This window comes from Podarcis raffonei, chromosome 12, assembly GCF_027172205.1.
Source record: "Podarcis raffonei isolate rPodRaf1 chromosome 12, rPodRaf1.pri, whole genome shotgun sequence".
NCBI classification, from domain to species: domain Eukaryota; kingdom Metazoa; phylum Chordata; class Lepidosauria; order Squamata; family Lacertidae; genus Podarcis; species Podarcis raffonei.
The window spans coordinates 55,270,345-55,292,578 of record NC_070613.1 but is presented as its reverse complement, the minus strand read 5'-3'; the positions used below and the strand labels follow the sequence as shown (position 1 = coordinate 55,292,578).

The 22,234-nt window shown below is 43.7% G+C and overlaps 1 protein-coding gene across 4 annotated transcripts in view; it reads left to right on the top strand.

The window, feature by feature from the left end:
* ELMO1 (engulfment and cell motility 1) overlaps window positions 1-22,234 on the top strand; it is a 283,672-nt gene that overhangs the window by 98,698 nt on the left and 162,740 nt on the right. For all 4 annotated transcript variants that reach the window (XM_053409945.1, XM_053409947.1, XM_053409946.1 and 1 more), the window contains 2 exons: window positions 1,197-1,319; window positions 2,418-2,549. In XM_053409945.1, the coding sequence (XP_053265920.1) occupies window positions 1,197-1,319; window positions 2,418-2,549 (255 nt within the window). The remainder of the gene's footprint in view (window positions 1-1,196; window positions 1,320-2,417; window positions 2,550-22,234) is intronic.

The window sequence follows — 22,234 nt, the reverse complement described above, 5'->3', positions numbered from 1 at the left end:
TCCCGTTGTTCGGTCCCTGCTCCTGCCAACCTAGCTGTTTGAAAGCACGCCAAAGTGCAAGTAGATAAATAGGTACCGCTCCGGCGGGAAGGTAAACGGTGTTTCCGTGCGCTGCTCTGGTTCGCCAGAAGCGGCTTAGTCCTGCTGGCCACATGACCCGGAAGCTGTACGCCAGCTCCCTCAGGCAATAAAGCGAGATGAGTGCGCAACCCCAGAGTCGTCAGTGACTGGACCTAACGGTCAGGGGTCCCTTTACCTTTAGACGGGGGTTACACTAGTTCATCTTTGGCAAACATTTCCCTGGTACCAGATTAGCATTTGTGGACATGTCAGGGCAAGACCCAGGTATAAGATTAGCATAGGCAAACAGCTCTGAAGTCCCACCACCCAAAGTACGATAGAATTTCCTTTGCATGTCTGGACCCTTCAGCAAGTCTGGTGATGGGATTAGGCTTTCCTTGGCCAACAATCAGCTCAGCAATTGTCACCTCTGGGCACTTCCTGGGGTAGGAGGTGTGTATACATGTCCTCACGCTTGTGAGGTGGCAGGGAAAGAGTCGTTTTTCCAAAGGCCAGATAGCATCGAAATGGAGGAAACTGGCAAAGGAGTTGATTTTATATGATTTGTAAAGGTAGGTATCTTCCCTGAGCTGTCAAGTCGAAAGGATACATTCAGGCATAATCTTTGTAACGTTTAACAGCTTTAAAGATGGGGCCCCTCCCTATAATTTGCATAACACAGTTAAAAAACTGAATCACATTCCTCTACTCACATATTTTAAAGGAACTGTGAATGTATTGATTGCATTGTTAGCAGGGGTTTGGGCTAGTTTGTGCCTATGCAGTTTGTGACTTCTTGAACTAAACTCATATTACTAATTGTGTGCTTTGACTAGCCAGGTGCTTGACAGACTTCTTTGTTTTTGGTGTCTCAGGCTGGCAGCAAAAAGAGGCTGTTTACTGATCTTGTGGGCATCTACAAAATAAATAGCTTCGTTTGGTTGGTAGCCCTGTCCTAGGCAATGGAGAGGATGGAAGGGGATGAAGAGAAGAGCAAAACAATTATGTTAAATATATATCCAATTGTGAAGCTTATTTCTGGACCACCCCCCTTGCCTGCCTAAACTTAACTTGATGTAACTTTATGTAAGGTTACCTGGTGATTCTGCTATTGTTGCTCTTGCTACTATTTTCAGTATGTTATCAGAGCTCAGAGGGCCATCAATAATGAAATGGCACATCAGCTTTACGTTCTGCAAGTGCTCACCTTTAACTTACTGGAAGACAGGATGATGACCAAAATGGACCCCCAAGATCAGGTAAGCAAAGCAATATTGTTGAACTGCTACACTTACTCTGTAGAGATAGGGAAACCACTTCAGTGAAAAGGAAAAGCTTTGTTATGCGTAAATGATGAGCAGTGTGCTTTATTTTAGAGGCCACAAAGGAAAAAATAACATGCAGTTCCTGTATACCTCTCAAGAAAGTCAGGCAGCATTTATTGTGTTCTGAAGGCACCTAGTATGGTTCAGCTGCAGAATCTAAGGCAGGGACCATATGGGGATATAAAGCACAAGAGAGGAATCTTGCAGACAGACCAGGATAAGTAGAACTAAATTACAACAAAAAAATAAGGCGCTTAGTAGCCCTACTTCTTAAGTATGCACAAATATGCTTGGGGTATTTTTTTTTTAAAAAAAGCTTGAAGCAGTAATTCCAATTACATTTTAAACTCCAGAGGACAGGCGAGAGAATTAATAATATGCCATGTCACACCATTCTCATTTCTTCACAAAGGGTGCAATTCTATGATCCCTTGAACCACTGGATCTTTCAGATCTCCCTCTGCAAAGAGAGAGAGAGAGAGAGAGAGAGAGAGAGAGAGAGAGAGAGAGATCTGCCCTCATCACCTCCTACCTGAAGCTATAGAAAGGTCCATAACTGGTGTTTTTTCCAGCACTGCAACTCTGACATTGGAGAGGATACCTGGGGTATACCAGCAGAGTCTGTGGATCCAGTTTAATATTTTTTATCCAAGCCAAAGTTCTATGTTTAGCATAATTCAGCTAACTTTTTTTACTGTTTAGTTACAGAATTACTATAGTTCCTAATAACAAAAGTTATCTGAGTAGTTTACACTACAGCAACAACAAAGTATTTTTAAAAATGATAAAACCAAAGCATAACATCTAATACAGAGTAAAACCAACAAGTTTTAAACTCCAGGTTTAAAACTAGTAGTTGGGGGAACAACAGGACACTGTACTACAATTTAAAATAGAAATTTTAAGGCCAAAAAACTTGGGAGAATGAAAATGTGATATGGACATGTTCTGGTGTTACTTTTAATATTCAGTGTTGTGTGTATGTTTTTCCTTTTTTTAAAAATGGCAATGTATTTTTTACAACCCCATCAGGCCCAAAGGGATATCATATTTGAACTCCGAAGAATTGCTTTCGATGCAGAGTCTGAACCGAACAACAGTGGCGGCAATGTTGAGAAACGCAAATCTATGTACACACGGGATTACAAAAAACTTGGGTTTATTGTGAGTATTCTCCCTTGATTCTTACAGTGGTCTAGTTTGCATTAGAGCAGTGCAACCCCCTTCACCTCAGACTGATTCAGGGCCTGGTTCAGATCAGCCACAACAGCCTGACTGGCCCTGGTCCTGGATTGTTCAGGCTTACCAACACATGCCTAGCTGTTGGTTCCAAGATGGCGGCGCGTTCATACGCTGCGGCTCTGAGCTCCCAATACCTCACCTACTCACGCACAAAACTGGTAAACATCGGGCTCACAAGAAAATAGAGATAACTAGAGAGTTTCAAAGGTCCCACTGTATACCAAACTGCATAGTAAGACCTCCAGGATCTCTCTGGATTGTCGACGGGAGGGGGAAATGCCGAAAGAAGCGAAAGAGAAAAGAGCGAAAGCAAAAACGTGGTTGCAGGCTGGTCTGTTAACCCGGCTTCGAAAAAGACCCACCAGACCAGCACTGCCAAGCGTCTTCCTGACCAACACCAGATCTCTGGTCCACAAAATTGACGAACTACAGTTGCTGATGGCAGCAAACAAGCTTCTTTGTGAGAGCTGTGTGGTAATTATTACAGAAACCTGGCTACATTCAGCAGTACCGGATGTGGCAGTTGAGCTGATAAATTGAATCATTTATCGCTCTGATAAAAATAGTGATTCTGGTAAAGCTACATACACAATGGTTGGTGCGTTAACAGCAAAGTAGCTTACAAGTATTGCTCCCCAGATCTAGAATTGATGGCAGTTACATGTCGGCCATTTTATTTGCCTAGAGAAGTAACTGTCATAATTATTATAGCTGTTTATATTCCACCTGATGCTAATGTCAGTGCGGCACTTTCTAAGCTATATGACGTCATCTCTGAGCAGCAGCAAATCCACCCAGAGGGTGCCCTTGTTGTGACAGGGGACTTCAATCAAGCCTGCCTAAAGACGGTTTTTCCTAAGTTTGAACAGTTTGTGAAATTTCCCACTAGAGGACAGAATATTCTAGAGCTCGCGTATTCCAATTTGAAACAGGCATACAGGGCAATCCCTTTCAGGAGAAGAATTCAGTCAGTTATAAAAACAGTTAGAATTTGGCCAGAGGGTGCTCTTAGTCAGCTCCAGGATTGTTTTGAGAGCACTGATTGGAGCGTGTTTGAACATCAAGATCTGCATAGATACACAGATGCTATACTCTCCTATATTAAAGTGTGCATCGATAAGGTAACATCGCAGAGATGCATTAGACTCTATGGGAACAGTAAACCATGGATGACTGCTGAAGTAAGAGGGCTCCTGAAAATCCGGGATTCTGCCTTTAAGACAGGGAATATAGATATATACAGAGAGGCGAGAATAAATCTCAAAAACGGCATTAAGGCAGCAAAACAACAGTATAAGCTTAAGGTGGAAAATTATTTAGCTGATAACATCATGAAACAAGTGTGACAACGACTGCAGCACCTAACCAACTACAAGGGCAATACAAGGAACATGGTTAAGACTGATGCCACAGAAACACCATTTACCTTCCTGCCAGAGTGGTACCTATTTATCTACTTGCACTTTGACGTGCTTTCAAACTGCTAGGTTGGCAGGAGCAGGGACTGAACAACGGGAGCTCACCCTGTTGCGGAGATTCGCACCGCCAACCTTCCGATCGGCAAGGCCTAGGCTCAGTGGTTTAGACCACAGCACCACCCGCATCCCGCTTCCCAGAGAATAGGCCACTGAAATGGGAGGAGAAAATGCAGAGACAGCTAGGAAATTTAGTTAAGCCATTTGCTCTGTTTTGAATTGGTTGGTTATGGCCATATCCAGAACATAACTGGATATGAGTGTCTACAGTTAGGAGCTGTCGTTAGTCCTTTGCTACCCAGTTCTAGCCAGCTATGTTAGTCTCAAGATACTGGATGTGGCCCATCCTGGGTTTGTCCCCAGCTGAGATCTTATGGCCTAGCACTCTGGGCACCTCTGTAGCGCAAGGGTATGGGACCTTCGGCTTGCATGCCTAATGAGCCCTAGCAGGGGCCTTATTTGACCTGCAAGACCATTTTCCCCAAACCACGCCCAACTACCTTACCTCTGATGTTATGTGTGAGATGGGAAAAGGTGTGACTGCCATCACTTTGAAGTCCGTGGGCAAGTGATTTGTATGGAAACCACTCGCAGATGACTTAAAAGTGATGTCTCTTGGGTGCAGATCAGCTGGTGAGTGCTGAGAGACATTGCCTTTGAAGTCTGTTTGCAAGAAGGTTTCTGTAAAAATTGCTGCTGCTGTTTATTGAATTTATATACCGCCCTATACCCAGAGGTCTCAGGGCAGCTCGCAGAATATAAAACCACAAAATACATAATCAAAATAAAAACAACAACCTAATAACCCCCAACCCCCCCAAAAAATGCATTTTAAAAGGGCATAGGATTCTCACAACATTTAAAGTAAGTCAATTAACGAACATGGACAAGAGTCAGTTGTTGGAAAGACTAACCACTTTGAAATAGATTTCAGAGGCAAGCACCTTTCAAATTATCTGCTCATGGCATAATTATATCAGGCGATGAGCTGGTGGGCAGCTGGAACCAGCTCTCCATCTCTACTGCAGCAGTCAGATGGCTGCAGTAGCAATGAACCAACTTGTTCCAGCAGAAATATCCTAGATTGCTAAAGCGTTGCATTTCATTTAGGTTTGCAATGATGAGGGCTGTCTTTCAGATTTGAAAACAGCTTCCACTTGCAGTCAAAATGCTTAGGAGGCTCTTTGCATGCTCCAGTGTCAAAATTAATAAAACACCAACAGAGTCAAAATGTTGTCTATTTTCATTGAAAGAATGTTATTCTCTTTTAATGCACTGGAATGTGGCAGTTCTGCTTCTTTTACAATGAACATTTAGCCATCGCTGTTCAACTGTATCTACAGTAATAGGAAACCTCATGGAAAAGATTCAAAGTGATTTGTAAGGAAGCCAGACTATTTGTATGGAGCAGATTAGTTGCAGTTAATTAAGCAGTAAATTGGGGACAGGCTTTAAAGAGGAGAATTTCAGCAAGATATGTGGGGCAGTCACTGTGCCTGGCAGGAGTCTTTAATCAGGAGCTGTATTCTGTATCCCCTGTCTAAAATCATTAATTTAAACAAGGTTTCTACAGCCCCTCAGGCCCTCTATTTTGGACATCTGGTGTGACTAATAACAGGTGTTCATTGAAAAATGTTGAGATTTCCTGGCCAGAACAGTAGAAATAAACTAGTGGTTTATGAATATGGGCAAATCAGCTCTTCATTATTGATCAGTTAATAGTCTACAAAAGATTATGACCTTTGATGATTTGAATATCAGATTATGAGAATAGGAATGTGAGGGTTTAAAAAGTCAAACAAAGTAGTAATTCAGTACCAGTGAATTTGCTGAGGGCTGCACCCTGCTGCTTCATATTACAGATCTGGCTAGTAGGAACTTTTGACTTGCCCTCCCATTTCTGCCAGCCAGCTGACATGTGATGATTGTGTGCACCTTCAGAGTAGGTGAATTATAGAGCTAAGCCAGTGGTTGGAAATTGGCCCCTCCTGCAATTGGGGTCTTCACCAGAGGGGGTATTTCAGACCCTTCCCCTAAGATGAGATGTGCATATCTTATCACAGAGAAGATTTGAATGCTCCTGTTTCGACATTGTAAATACACGTAGCCAGCTGAAAGCAGATATTACATTACAGTATAGCTAGCTGCTGGTGGGTTTTCATTTTTGTTTTAATTGCCTGACGCTATGTTTCATAGAATCATAAAATCTTAGAATTATAGAGTTGGAAGAGACCCCGGGATCATCTAGTTCAACCCCCTGCAATGCAGGAATCTCAGCTAAAGCATCCATGACAGATGGCCACCAACCTCTGTGTTTTGTTGAATGGCTTAGTACAATAGTCTTTATTTTTCAGTATTGGATCCATGCTGAAAAATGTTATTTCAGTGCTTGAAAATACATACACACTCACTTATGATCCTAAAGACATGAGATCATGGCATTTAAAAGAAAGCAGTAGGAAGAAAGGTGCATGTTCTTTTGTTAACTGAGTGGTGTGTTTAAGTTTATGAGTTTCAAAATGGTGTTTAATAAATTGAGGAGGATCTGATTCTCCAGACATCTGGCAATGCATGGCTCTCTCACTGCCTCTGTTTAGGAAGGCAGTTAAGACTTTTCTCTTTACTCAGGCTTTGGAGGACTCCCAGGAATGCTGTGCTTGTATAGAGTAGGATATATATAATAAATAAAAAGAGCAGAGATGATGTAAGAATTTCGTAGAACTTCTTGTAGTGCAGATCCCTTGCTCAGTGCATTTAAAACATGAAACTTATGTCAGAATGCTGAGCTTGACTGCACGATCTCTTCTGAGCTGGTTGGTTTCCTATGGTAAACTTCAAAGTAAATTAGAATAAATTTTAGCTAGTCTCCATGGCGACAAACTCAAATGTAGCAGGGTACAGAACTATTTGGAGAACTGCCCATTCTGTGACCGTATATAATTGCCCTCCCCTCCAGAGGTTTCGGACTCCATTTCCCAGCTGGCATGAGTTGAAGGGAGCTGTAGTCCAAGAATTCTTCAGAGCACCGGGTTGGGGAAGGCTGACATATGAGCTGCTCTGAATTCCTCAGAGGCAGAGCAGGGTATAAAGAAAATAAATAAAAGGGGCAAAGTTTTCGGTGGCAGGTGGGGAAGTCTGAAAACAGGACACAGCACCTATGCTCGGGGGTTTTGACATTTCACATGACATAATCCTTGGTTTGCAAGGGCCGGGGAGGAGATTTCCGACAGTAGCCAGTAAAATATCTCTCTGCAGTCCTCTGATCTGCTCCTGGTTGCATTGCTGTTCCTTCTGTGCTGGATCACTGCCATGGTGATCTGGCGCAGGAAGAGCAATGTAGCCAGAACTAAATCAAATGGCTGCAAAGATAGGGAGGCTTATTGGTGGTGGTTAAACCACAGAGCCTAGGACTTGCCGATCAGAAGGTCGGTGGTTCGAATCCCTGCGACGGGGTGAGCTCCCGTTGCTCAGTCCCTGCTCCTGCCAACCTAGCAGTTTGAAAGCACAAAGTGCAAGTAGATAAATAGGTACCGCTCCGGCGGGAAGGTAAACGGCATTTCCGTGCGCTGCTCTGGTTCGCCAGAAGCGGCTTCGTCATGCTGGTCACATGACCTGGAAGCTGTACGCCGGCTCCCTTGGCCAATAAAGCGAGATGAGCACCGCAACCCCAGAGTCGGCCACGACTGGACCTAATGATCAGGGGTCCCTTTACCTTTACCTTATTTTAAGCCTTACTGTATCTTGCCCTCCTCCACATTTTACAATTGCAGCAACCTTGTGAATGTTGGTAATGCTGAGAGAGTGTCACCCGCCAGTAGCACTTAGTGAGTTTTGCTCCTGAGACATTTAAGCCTGGGTCTTTGTGGTCTCACTCCATCAGTCTAACCTTTGCACCATATTATCAGTTTAATCTCCCAGATATATGTTAGCGGTAATGAGCTTAATGCTCTGCTGTTCAAGATGTGACATTTAAAGGTCTAAGAATTATGTGAAATGTTGCCAGGTCATTGCACTTAAGCATTAATAGAAGGGCTGCTGACACATGAGTGATGGAGACAGAACGGCCACCTTCATTGTCGACAGGTGGTTGCTGAGTTGTGTGTTTTCTAGGCTGGGACATGAACTACTGCCCAAGTTCTTTCCCAAGAAATGATGAAACCTGCCTAAAGTAAGCAAATTGGTGTGTGTGAGAGAGGCAAGAAGTTATTTATTTATTTATTTATTTATTTATTTATTTATTTACCCCGCATCCATCAATGGAATCAGCCAGATATTGCACACATGCTTTGCTTTCATGCAAATCTCCATAGTCTTTATATCTATATAGATATAGATATATTTATTGGTTTTAAAATACAAAATTATAAAACATACCACACAATTTATCACAAATACATTCTTATTGGACTTCCATCAGCACCTCTGACAATCCTCCATCTTATTTACTTCTTACGCATTTCCTAACTTAATATTGCCTTTATGTTTTTAACATATCCCAACTACTTCTTCATTTTTGCAATATTTCTAATATTATTCCTCACAAAGTTTCTTGCAAACCTACAAACGTCGTCTGGTCATCACAAATACTTTTCAAATAATCCGTAAATTTACTCCAGTCCTTGGTAAACTTCTGGTCCCGCCGGTTTCAGATCCTTCCTGTTAGTATATCAAGTTCCGCGTAGTCCATTAATTTCATCCTCCATTCTTCCATCGTTGGTAATTCTTCTTGCTTCCATTTTTGGGCTAATAATATTCTTGCTGCTGTTACTGCATATAAAAAAAGCTTGCATTCCTTTTTGTTTATATCATTTTCAAAAATACCCAAGAGAAATGCTTCTGGTTTCTTTATAAATGTATATTTCAGCATTTTTTTCAATTCATTATATATCATCTCCCAGAAGCATTTCACCTTTTTACACTCCCACCACATGTGATAAAATATTCCCTCTTTTTCCTTACATTTCCAACATTTGTTACTTACTTTATACATTTTTGCTAACTTTACTGGTGTAATGTACCATCTGTACATCATTTTCATCACATTTTCTTGCCAATCTCCATAGTCTTAACGGCTAGAAACTTGCTCATATTTTTATATTCTGCGTCCAACAAGAAATTAATGAAAAATAGCAGGATACACACAGGCCAAAGTTTAGTGATAAGAACCTTTTTGAAACATTAAAAAAGAGGTTTGTTTTGAGGGGCATAGTCTACTCTGAGTTTTCTTATCTCTTCTGAAAGTTGTCAGGGAATTATTTCTGTGGAGCCACTTTTACCAGTCTGCTGTCTGCAATTCTGAATCCGTCTTGTGGGTAATGACGGCCCTTCAATATGATTTACTGGTACTGCATCAAGTTTTGCAGAGTTCATTTTTGAGCCCCGTCATCGTGGGAAGAGTGGTTTGCCACTCAAACAGCCCTGTTGGCCGTATCCAGTAATCACATTCAGCAGCTTATGTCAAAACCACTGCTCTCTGCCTCTTCCGAGCAGCATTGTGGAGCCTGCCAAATTTCCTTGGCAGACGACACTGAACAAATAACAGTGTGCGACGCAAATTGTTAAAATAAACAAACCCCCCTTTTAGCTCGCCAGTTATTTCCTTGCTAGATTTGAACCTGGCAAAGGGGAATGGATTGCTTCATTTTACAGCCTCCCTGTAATATCCCTTTGGCTGGGAAGATACGCTCCGTCCCTCCATGAACTGATGTCATTGGATTTGGAGATGCTGTTAACCTGTTGCACTGTCAAAGTCTTGATTGCATTTGGAACAATAACTCAGAGCAGTAGTTCTTTTTTTTAAGGGGCAGTGAAGAGCCTGGATCTGATTAGTTTATTTTTAAAACTAGATTTTTTTTTTAGCATGGTCCAGCTAGAGTTAAAGAACTCTTAAAGCGCAATTCGATGCAGGTCTGCTCAAGTCAGCCCCACTGAATTCAGTGTGAGTGACTTCCAGGTGTATGTGTATAGCATTGTGGTGGGAGAATTAAGCACACACCTAACCTGAAATTGCATGCCATGCTCTCATTTACCAACTGCTTGACTATTTAGAGGCCATTTTGATGTTGAAGTCCAGCAAAATCTGGAAGAGCATATGTTCCCCACTGCTGACTGATAGCTAGAATCGATAAAATTAATTTGGAACAACATTTTATCTGAAGTAGGGTGCCATTTTCATGTAACTAACCATACTTGAGTATGTGTAAATATCTTTAACTGTAAGGTCTGCTGATCTCTTCTTACATGCGGTGATTTTCTTAAGGCTAACAGGGAAGCTTTGTGGCTGGACATGAATCTCAATCCAGGTTTTTCAGGTTGAAATCTAAAACTCTGCTCAAGGTTCCATAGAGGCTACCACCAAAAGTTTAAAAGTAATGGATAGGCAGTGAAGGAAAGCAGGCAACTTTTCATTCTATATCAGCTGGGGGTTTGTAGAATAGGCGCTCCTTGTTCATGGGGCAGATGCTCTTGGTTTTGGATGAAATAATTGTATATAGCAGAACAGGCAATGTAGGAAAGCAAAATATCATCTGAAGGTGATGCTATACAAATTAAACAATGAAACCACAATTCAAGTGGTTGGCCCTGGTGAGTGACTAGTTTTAAAGGAAGGTTGTTACAAAGAGCTGCATGTTTCTTGCTTTCCAAATTAGGCTGGGGGTAGATTCCAGCGATAGAGCTGTGTGTTCCTGTGCATAACGCTTGCCTTAAAGTTGGCAGGGCAGAAAGCAATAGTTTTCCTTCAGCTGCCATTTTCTCATCCCAGATATATGTTGAACTTGGTTGAAATATACTCGGAGTCGAGAGTGGATTTCATTCTCTTTATTCAGCTCATAGTGGTGAGGAGGAATGGAAGTTCCCCCAGAATGTCTGCTTTATATACATTATTTACACAATGGGCCCCACGTGATTGGCTAATTCCAGGATTCTCCTGTAGGCCAATCAGATTGCGGATTCACTTCCACCTGGAGCTGGATTGGGTGGCTCCTATGGACCAATCAGACTGCTGCATTCTGAATCCTATTGTTCTAGAACCAATCGGACTGCTGCATTCTGAATCCTATTGTTCTAGGACCAATCAGACTGCTGCATTCTGAATCCTATTGTTCTAGAACCCATCAGACTGCTGCATTCTGAATCCTATTGTTCTAGGACCAATCAGACGGCTGCCTTTTGGATCCTATTCAACTCAGTACATAACATTGGTAAATTGAACACTTTCAAAAGATACCCCTGTGACTCCCAAAACGGCCATGTTGACCGCTTAAGGAATACAGGGGCCTAGGCAAGCTATTTCACACAAGACCAAGGATGGCAGGACGGCGGGGCTGGTGTAAGAGCTATTTCAACATACCCACCCACCCATCCTTTGGCCTCCTCGTTCTGTAGTCTACCCACCTTCCCACAGGCACTATTGTCATTTCTCTGGATCATCAGCTGAATGGCTTTGCTGGTGGGATTTTCCACCTATTCTGCCCCAATGTGGTGGGTATGATGGAATGACAGGGGGAAGCTTAAATACATTAGTCAGCCACATTAGCAGGTAAGTGCAGAAGTCATGAGGTAGCTAAGTTAAGTTTCGGTGAGCACCCTTACGCATCTTTAAAGGCCAAGGGTTCATTCCTGAGGCTTGCCTTCAGGGCTGTGGGACTCACAAGCATTTGTTCACCTTTGTGGCCAGGATGGGGTGGAGCAGGCTGGCCTCCTTGCTCACCTGAGAGCATGGTGCTGAAGGCAAGGGGTACAGGGGAAGTGGGCTGGCATTAGTTAGATCCTACCTTGGTTCCCCTGTGGAGCTATGTTTGGGGGCTAAATAAGTAAATACGGCCCAGTTCCCCAAAGGTTGGAGTCCTGCCTCTTGTGTGCTCACAAACACTTTATTCTGCTCGGTTGGTAGACACTTAACACAGTCATGGGTTCGATCCCCACGTTGGGCAAAAGATGTTAGCATTGCAGGGGGTTGTACTAGATGACTCTCCTGGTGCTTTCCACTTCGATGATTCGATTCTATTTCATTTACAATGATACCTCTGGTTACGAACTTAATTTGTTCTGGAGGTCCGTTCTTAACCTGAAACCATTCTTAACCTGAGGTACCACTTTGGCTAATAGGGCCTCCCACTGCTGTTGTGCCCCCCGCCGCGCAATTTTTGTTCTCCTGAGGTAAAGTTCTTAACCCAAGGTACTACTTCCAGGTTAGCGGAGTCTGTAACCCGAATTGTTTGTAATCCAAGGTGTTTATAACCCGAGTCTTTTGTGAGCTAGTCAAGTAGGTTCAAACCATTGAGATGGATGACGTTGTAGTATTGAGCCACTGGAAATGAGCAATGCAGAGTTCTTTTAATATGTAGTGCAGCATGTGGCCGTGCAGATCATGCCATTCTCCTACCTTCTCCCTCCCTCCCTCCCCCTCCCCCCCCACTTTAGTGGAGGAATGTTTTATATAGATTGTCATAATAAACCCCTCCCTTTGTGTAGGGGAGAGATCTGTGTTACAAGCACCGAACAAAAAGTGTTTGCACATAGAGTTTTCAGGCGTGCTTAGGGCAAACACATGGAGAGAGAAGGTGTTGTGAACTTTGTGTCTTTGCTACCGAAGCCTAACCCTTGCAGGTTAACACAACTAGCTGGAAAATGGGACCTATTGTACCAACAGCAGTGCTGCTCTACCCTTGGGACATAGTTTCTGTTCGTGCATAGCATTTAAACTTGGTTGCTTGGTGTCAAAATCTTAACAGCTGCTGCCTGTGTCTCCTAGGCAGCTGGTAACATTCAAATGGCTGATTTGTTTTGAGAGGCTGACTTCTCTCTCTGGATTTTTGTTTGACCGTGACACAATTTGACTTGTTCTTCTATGCACAAAGCAATGCACCATGGGCTTGCTTGGACAGAGACATTTTCAGAGCTGCCACCTAAACCCTAGACTTCAAACTCTTCTGCATAGACCAGGAGATCTACTAGTCATTTTGGGATCTGGTTTCTCAATCAGGAGTAGCTGCCATGGATTTGTGCCAGTTATTCTGCCTTTGGAAGCCAGGCCTATTCAGCTACGATAACTTGAGATATATGAAAACATACCTTGTGTTTCTTTCAAGACATCAGGGCACTGTCTGTGAGCTTGGTCACGTCGAGCTTCTGGTGTCTTCTAGGGGTTACACTTGTGGGTTGGAATCCCTGTATGGCAAAGATACAGTTCTCTGCTAACCAAAGTAGGATCCCAGTTTCCTCTGTTCACCTGGTTTGGCTCCCCAGACATAGCTTTGTTTAAAAGAACTGGCCATGCCAAAGCAGCTTAGTCCAGGCTGTCTGGCCCTGCTTACTTATGTGTCCATAAGCCAGGTGTGAAAGGTACTAGATGCTGAAAAATTCAAAGGAGAGAAGAACACAAACCAAGGGTGGGGAGCGTGTGGCTGTCCAGGTGCTATTGAACTGGATTGACTAATGGTTAGGGATGATGGGAGTTGTAGCTGGAGCACCACATTTTTTATATTCTGTTGGAGGCTGCCCAGAGTGGCTGGAGCAACTCAATGAGATGAGTGGGGTATAAGCGTTACTACTAATGCTTGCCATGGATTTGATCCCTTCCCATCGGGAGTCAGGCCTCATCATGGGACTGAAACTGCCTTGGTCGCGCTGGTTGATGATCTCCGGCGAGCTAGGGACAAAGGTGAGAGTTGTTTCCTAGTTCTGCTGGATCTCTCAGCGGCCTTTGATACAATCAACTATAACATCCTTCTTGACCGTCTAGAGGGGCTGGGAGCTGGGGGCACTGTTATACAGTGGTTTCGCTCCTTCCTCCTGGGCCGTGTTCAGAAAGTGGTGGTGGGGGATGAGTGTTCCGACCCCTGGGCTCTCACTTGTGGGGTGCCTCACGGTTCCGTCCTCTCCCCCATGCTTTTTAACATCTATATGAAGCCGCTGGGAGAGATCATCAGGGGGTTTGGACTGGGTGTCCATTAATATGCAGATGATACCCAGCTCTACCTCTCTTTCAAATCAGAACCAGTGAAGGTGGTGAAGGTCCTGTGTGAGTGCCTGGAGGCAGTTGGAGGATGGATGGCGGCTAATGGATTGAAGTTGAATCATGACAAGAAAGAAGTACTGTTTTTGGGGGACAGGGGGCGGGCTGGTGTGGAGGACTCCCTGGTCCTGAATAGGGTAACTGTGCCCTTGAAGGACCAGGTGCGCAGCCTGGGAGTCATTTTGGACTCACAGCTGTCCATGGAGGCGCAGGTCAATTCTGTATCCAGGGCAGCTGTCTACGAACTCCACCTGGTATGCAGGCTGAGACCCTACCTGCCCGCGGACTGCCTCGCCAGAGTGGTGCATGCTCTAGTTATCTCCCGCTTGGACTACTGCAATGCGCTCTACGTGGGGCTACCTTTGAAGGTGACTCGGAAACTACAACTAATCCAGAATGCGGCAGCTAGACTGGTGACGGGGGGCGGCCGCCAAGACCACATAATACCTTTAAATCCCTAAACGGCCTCGGTCCAGTATACCTGAAGGAGCGTCTCCACCCCCATCGTTCTGCCTAGACGCTGAGGTCCAGCGCTGAGGGCCTTCTGGGGTTCCCTCATTACGAGAAGCAAAGCTACAGGGAACCAGGCAGAGGGCCTTCTCGGTAGTGGCACCCGCCCTGTGGAACGCCCTTCCAGCAGATGTCAAAGCGATAAATAACTACCTGACATTTAGAAGACATCTTAAGGCAGCCCTGTTCAGGGAAGTTTTTAATGTGTGATATTTTAGTGTATTTTTGGTTTCTATGGAAGCTGCCCAGAGTGGCTGGGGAGGCTCAGCCAGATGGGCGGGGTACAAATAATAAATTACTACTACTACTACTACTACTACTACTACCAAACCTGACATAAATTATCCTCCATCTCTCTTCATGCCTACAGTGATGCATTGCCAAACAAAGGTCCATATTCTTTCTTCATCCTTACTGTGCAAATCTTCAACCTTCAATGGCATCCAACCCCTACAGCCGTTCATAGTGATAGGTAAAGGTAAAGGGACCCCTGACCATTAGGTCCAGTCGTGGCTGACTCTGGGGTTGCGGCGCTCATCTCGCTTAATTGGCTGAGGGAGCCGGCGTACATCTTCCAGGTCATGTGGCCAGCATGACTAAGCCGCTTCTGGTGAAACAGAGCAGCGCACGGAAATGCCACTTACCTTCCCACCGGAGCGGTACCTATTTATCTACTTGCACTTTGACATGCTTTCGAACTGCTAGGTTGGCAGGAGCAGGGACCGAGGAACGGGAGCTCACCCTGTCGCGGGGATTCAAACCGCCGACCTTTTGATCGGCAAGTCCTAGGCTCTGTGTTTTAACTCACAGCGCCACCCACGTCCCTAGTTCATAGTGATTGGTACTAGTAAAATATATCCATAGAATGGCCCACATATTTGTGAATGATTTGCTGTGTGTAGCTGGCCTTTGAACGGAATTTTCATCATGGGCAAGAGAGAGACTCTTTGAAAGCTTGAAGGGAAGGGGAAAGGAAGAGAGCGTTTAGGCTTGCCGAATGGTTCATGACTATATTAATATTTTAGTGTCACAAAATAACAGGAAGAATTTGGATATTTTGTAAGCAACAGTCCGGAAGTAATGCCATTTTAATACTGTCTTTGTAGTTACATAGAATTTCATGTCAGCAGTTCTGAAATAGCTGTAGTATTGTGGTTCTACATTTAAAACCAATTTATCTTATGCAGCATTAGCTTATAGTTGAAATGTTGAAGCACTGAAGAGGAAGTAATGTTTCAGATCCTCTCGTTTTAATTACTTAAGCTAAATGATCGTAGGAGTTCATAGATCTACTTTTAAAATAAAACTTTAGATATGTGGACATTTCTTAAATTGGAAATTGGTACATGCAGATGCCTGATTTTCAGCATGCCATTTGTGTGTGTGTTTAGCAGTCCTCTAGGTAAAATTGTAGTTAAAGAAAGTAACAATCAGGTAAAACTTTATACAGTGTTACCTTGGGTTACAGACGCTTCAGGTTACAGACTCCGCTAATCCAGAAATAGTACCTTGGGTTAAGAACTTTGCTTCAGGATGAGAACAGAAATCGCATACCAGTGGCAGCAGGAGGCCCCATTTGCTAAAGTGGTACCTCAGGTTAAGAACAGTTTCAGGTTAAGAACGGACCTCCAGAACGAAATAAGTTCTTGACCCAAGGTACCACTGTAATACAAAAGCACACATACGCATACTTTGTAGGTTCTTACCACATTCACCTGTGTCATGAGTTTTAAGTGTAATTTTATCTGACCCAGTACTGCCTATTTTTATCAGGTCCTGGACCCACATCCTGGACAGGCCTGCTGACTTTTGGCACTTGTATACAAGGCTGGATAGGGTGTTTATCCATGACCGGGTCCTTGAATCCTGGCACATTTGCGGCTCATTGCTGATTCAAAGTGTTCTTGCATCCCGGTTGGCTTTGCCCATCAGAAAGACGTTTGATTTGAAGCCAGTGCTTGATGAGGTCTTAGTTCCTATTAAAGGTATTGCAAAATTCAACCCATTCAACCAATGCTGTATTAAAAATTCACCAAACATTTGTCATATTCAAAGCACCAGCAGCAATTTGGGAATGGCCCCCCAGTGTGAGCAATGTGTAGGGAGGCAAACGGCAGTAGAGAAACAGTGCCCTTTTTGGGATGTCGCTATCGCATTTTGTGTTCCGTTGTGAGGCTCAGTGCATCACATGTAACTGCAGTGCTGAACCTTATATCTTTTTTTCTGAGACTTTGCTGATCTTTGGAATTTAGTCCTTAAGTAGCAACTGCATGAATACGAAAGGAAAAAAGGTACCAGGTCAGAAAGTGCTCCCATTCCAAAAATCATAATCAGCATGAACGAAAATATCCAATGCGTTCCCTTTCCTGCAAAATCTTTACTTCTCTTCGTAACAAAATTTGGACCACTAACTAGATCAGGGGTTGTCAACCTGGTCCCTCCTGCCCACTAGTGAGCATTTCAGGATTCTAGGTGGGCAGTAGGGGGTTCTACAACACAAACTGACTCCTCCTTCCATTGAGCACTGGTGGGCGGCAAGGAAATTTTACCATCAGGAAAGATGCATTAGTGGGCGGTAGGTATAAAAAAGTTGACTACCCCTGAACTAGATAAAAAAGGTAAAGGTAAAGTACCCCTGGGCAGTTAAGTCCAGTCAAAGGAGACTATGGGGTGTAGCACTCATCTCGCTTTTCAGGCCAAGGGAGCTGGCGTTTGTCCACAGACAGCTTTCTGGGTCATGTGACCAGCATGACTAAACCGCTTCTGGCGGAACGGAAAACTGTGACGGAAGCCAGAGCGCATGGAAACACCGTTTACCTTCCTGCTAGAAGCCTTAATTTGTTGCACTAATCAAAGTGTTGCCGTCCAGATATTGTTGGTCTCCAACTCCCATCTGTTCCAGTAAGCGTGGCCAATGATCAGTAGTGATGGGCATTGTAGTCCGACAACAGCTGAACAACTGTCCAAAGGCATTCAAAAACATAATTAAAAATTGGCTAGGAAATCGAAGTCCAATGTCTTATGTATATTTCATGTAATGCTTTAGTTTTTAGGGGTTTCTTTTAATGAGAATTAGGATCTACACATCAAGCATATTGGAACACAGATAACTTTCCGGCATAGTAAAGCATACGACAGAGATTTGTCTAATGCTGTACAAGTTTCTTACTCTGATATTTTCCCTGGCTCCTTTTGAATGAAGTACAGTACCTAGCACATGATTGGCACACAACAATGTTTCATAGTAGCTGTACATAGTTGGAAAACAGTCTGAGTATTGCACTATTGTGTGTTGCCAGTGAGAAACAGCAACTTCTTTGGTGCCTTTGCAAAGCAGATGGTCATGATATAAAGTAGCTTAGGAGAGGAAATGAAGGCTGCTTTCTCCAGCTGTGACTACAAGAGAATATTAGGTAGGTGGAATGTAATTTCCCAAACTGGAATCTGTCCAGGGACGCTCTAATCTGCCAAAAACATGCCATGAGCTGCTTAATGACCACAAGTAATCACAGTTTTGGATTTACATTTCATCAAAGTGATGGCATCTTAGGCAGCACAGTGTTCACTTAAGCTGTCCAAAGTTCACAGAGGTTTTTTCAATCTTCATGTAGCTCCAGTTGCTATGCGTTTTTCAAATACAGAATGATGGCAGTGAAATATAGTTGACTATGAAATGCGTAAATAGATCTTGGCTTCTTTAGACATAGAAATCAAGATCCGCAGTTGTGTGCCCATCTACATGCTCACTAGACTCCTGTTGATTTCAGAGGGAATTAATTAACGTAACTAGGTGCAGGATTTCAACACAACTATTTATTCATCTCAATATTTATAGGCTGCCTTCCAGAGAGTAACCTTCAGATGGCTTATTATATCATATAAAATCCATCAAACCTATTAAAACTAGAAATCTCAGTTGTTTTCTAGATGGTAAATATATTACACCATCTCCCAGCTGAGATTAAACAGAAGCTTGGGACTGGAAATACTAAATACCCAACTTCTAGCTGAGGTCAGTCTTCAAGGCGGTTCTTGAAGTCAAGAACCCGTTTATGCTGATAGGCAGCTGTTTAATTTTTGTTTTGATTCGCTGGTTACCTTAATGTTTATATTATTTTTATTCTATGTTGTAACATGGTAAACCACCCTGATATTGCATGATACAGTCGTATACAAATAACTTTTATTCCTCTATACATAAAAATGTAAGGTTGTCGTCATGCTGCCTGCATTGGAAGCTTTATAGTGCTGCATCACAATCCTGGATTTGCATGAAGTCAGGGCAGGAGGAGCAAAAGAGAAGGCAGGTTGCACAACAACAGTAACCCTGGCATGGGGGAGAGAAGGGAGAGCGACTGAGCCGGGGGGCGGCAGAATGGTGGTGTAAAACAATGGGAGAGGTTTGAGTAAAGTAGGTATGGATGACTACTGAGCGTAAAATATGGCCATTTTAATCAATGACAGTTTGAATAAAGCAGAGGTGGAGGGACATTGGGGAGGAAGTAGCAGTTTCAAACAGCTGCAGATGTTTGAGTAAAGTGATATAGAATATTTGAGTGCTCTGATGCTTTTCCTCTCTCGCATGAGGCAGCTAGGTCGACGTGTCTATGTTCAGACATCGTGGTATAGCACATTTCTCTGCTCCCACCAAATATACCTAACTGCTGCTAGCCAAGGGAGCTGGGAATTTCATTATGTTATGATGTTAAGACACAGGTTAATTGCTCTAGACCAGGGGTGGCCAACTTCCAAGAGACTGTGATCTACTCACAGATCTACTCGAAGGACCGCTGCGGGGAAAACAACCTCGGTTTGTAAACTCCGTCTTCCATTCTCCAACAATGGAGAGAGGGGCGAGGGGCCGGGGCCAGAAGGGGGCCAGCGATCGACTGTGATCGACCAAAACCTCGCAGGGATCGACCAGTAGATCGCGATCGACCTGTTGGACATCCCTGCTCTAGACAGTTACACCCAGGTGCTGGTGGCTGTAGCTGCTGCACATTTCATGTAAGATGTAATTCTGCCCTTTGATTTACCAACCTACTGTCAGCTTGAGTCCAAATATTATAGTTCAGTAGATATTCTAATGGACTCGATAATTTCTGGTTATTAGTCATCTCTCTCTATTTTTATGTAGCCCTCTTAGAGGTTTTTACAATTAAGTTCCATTAAATAAAATAACTGTATTTGTTTATTGCTCATCTTTCATCTTTCTCTGCCCCACCCCTGCTTTCCCCTTATGTTGAATAAGTGTCCTACTTTTTAGCTCTTGAAATAGTTTTGAATTGTAAAGGGGAGCTCTTGGTTATCTACCCAAATGTGATTTGCCTACTGATAATTTCACCCCAAAGGTTTGGGGGCATAGAAATTGGTAGGCTGGAGGTACTGCACATTAGTATGAGGCTTCTGGAACCCCACCTCATCTGGAGAAAGTCCCATAGTTGCCTCCTTCTGACTGACACAAACACACATGGCGTAATGAGCATGGAAAGATTCATTGGTGTTAAAAGCCATATTATGTGTTGGGGGTCAACGGTCCTTGCGTAAGAAGAGGAAACCAACTGATGCTTGTTCCATCTGTGAAGCACTTCATTTTTATATTTTATAACTTAACAAGATTTGTACTCTGATCCAAATCCACACTGTTGACAGATTTAAATACAGCTGTCATTCACTTACTGACAAGAGATTTCATAGCACTGAATTAAATTAGCATCTTACTGCTCTATTAGCCTTGGAACTTGGACAGGTGCTCTTTAAAATGCCCTTTACAAATTTCCCCAGTAGGAATAAAGTGGACCAGACTTGCCAGGGAATGAATAGGTAGCATAAGAAAGCTCTGCCATTGTTGCAGAGTCACTTCACTCCTTACAAAGGTTTTTCTTGGAACACACTCTCCCATCTGGGTCTTATGCAATGAAATCAAAAAGCGAAGGAAATCTCTGCACATTAAAATGCAGAAGCGGAGACAAAGAAGCCCCAAGCCAGCCCTTGACAGGAGCATGCGTCAGGAAAGATAAGAGGTTCAGATGGATCAGTACCCCAGGGTTTCTACTCTAGTAGCAGTAACCGACTGCGCTATTTATAACAGCCATTGAAAGCTGCTGCTTTGAATGATGCACCATTTTAACACACAAACTAGGAAACCATATACTGATTGTGAGTGAACCTTTTCGTTTTCGTTGAGATCCACTTGGATTAATATTTCAAATTTTAACCCATTTCACCAAAACCATCCACTTTCCGATCTCAATTGTGCTGAGTGCTTACCGTGCAGGAAGTGTGTTCTGATGTTATAGATCCATATAGCCAGTGAGATTTCAGAGGATCTGGGAGAACTATTTGGGCTTAGGGTGGAGGAAGATCACAGCAATGTTCAAAAGCCCATTTCTGGATACTGTATAGAAGAATAAGCAATTGCAAGATCAACTGTGTGTACTAAGCATTTGTTGTAGTTGCATGCAGTGCTATTGTTCAAGAAAAAGAGGTCACCATGAACACCTCCCTCATTCTCTTAGAATGGCAATGGCACCCACCTGAGAGGTGCTGGAACAGAGTTCTGGCAAGTTCCTGCTAGGAAAAAAACCCTGGTTGCCTGTTACACATTACGCACAACAAACCCATTAAGGGCAACTTAATGGGAGCAACCTTACCTTTAAAAGTGAAGAGTTCGAGCCTTTAACATGCATGCATAATGCCTAAGACCATGATACTGTTTATAGTATTGTCTCAGTGTTTAGGACACAGATGGAAGTGCTCATGATAAAGAATCATGCGTTGTCTGAAGTCCGGGGGGAAATCTGCTCTTTGCCATCCTGAAATGGCACCATTAATTTGCCAGGAATTCCTCATGTCACCTGGAAAAGCCAACTTCTCAAATTTGCAAGAAGCCTTGTGCTCGCCCCCAAAGTACATGGTCTCCTTTGAGCACTGAAGCTGAATCCTTGAAAAAACAATGAGGGGTTGTTTGCATGTTCAGCTTGGTGCTTGAAGGGTGCAGCGCCAGTCCACTTTGTCGTCCTACTCCCTAGGACAAAATAATACTCCAGTTGGGGAGGAGAGAGTATGAACGGCCCTCCTGGCTGGTAGGAAATGATGTTCTGAGTGTGTCCTCTCCCAGAGGGGGTGTAGAGCTTAATTATAAGACCTGTTGCCTCCAAGCATCTTGTCCCATGGGCCTCCCCTGCCAGTACTGGATCCATCCTCTCTGCTATCCATTCTCCCTTCCCCAAGTTGAGTCTTTTTCATCCTTGGGGGAAAGAGAGCAAGCAGAAAGACCTACACTGGCTCCCAGTACGTTTCCAAGCACAATTCAAAGTGTTGGTGCTGACCTTTAAAGCCCTAAACAGCCTTGGCCCAGTATACCTAAAGGAGCGTCTCCACCCCCATCGTTCAGCCTGGACACTGAGGTCCAGCTCCGAGGGCCTTCTGGCGGTTCCCTCGCTGTGAGAAGCCAAGTTACAGGGAACCAGGCAGAGGGCCTTCTCAGTAGTGGCACCCGCCCTGTGGAACGCCCTCCCACCAGATGTCAAAGAGAAGAAGAAGAAGAGTTTGGATTTGATATCCCGCCTTTCACTCCCTTTAAGGAGTCTCAAAGCGGCTAA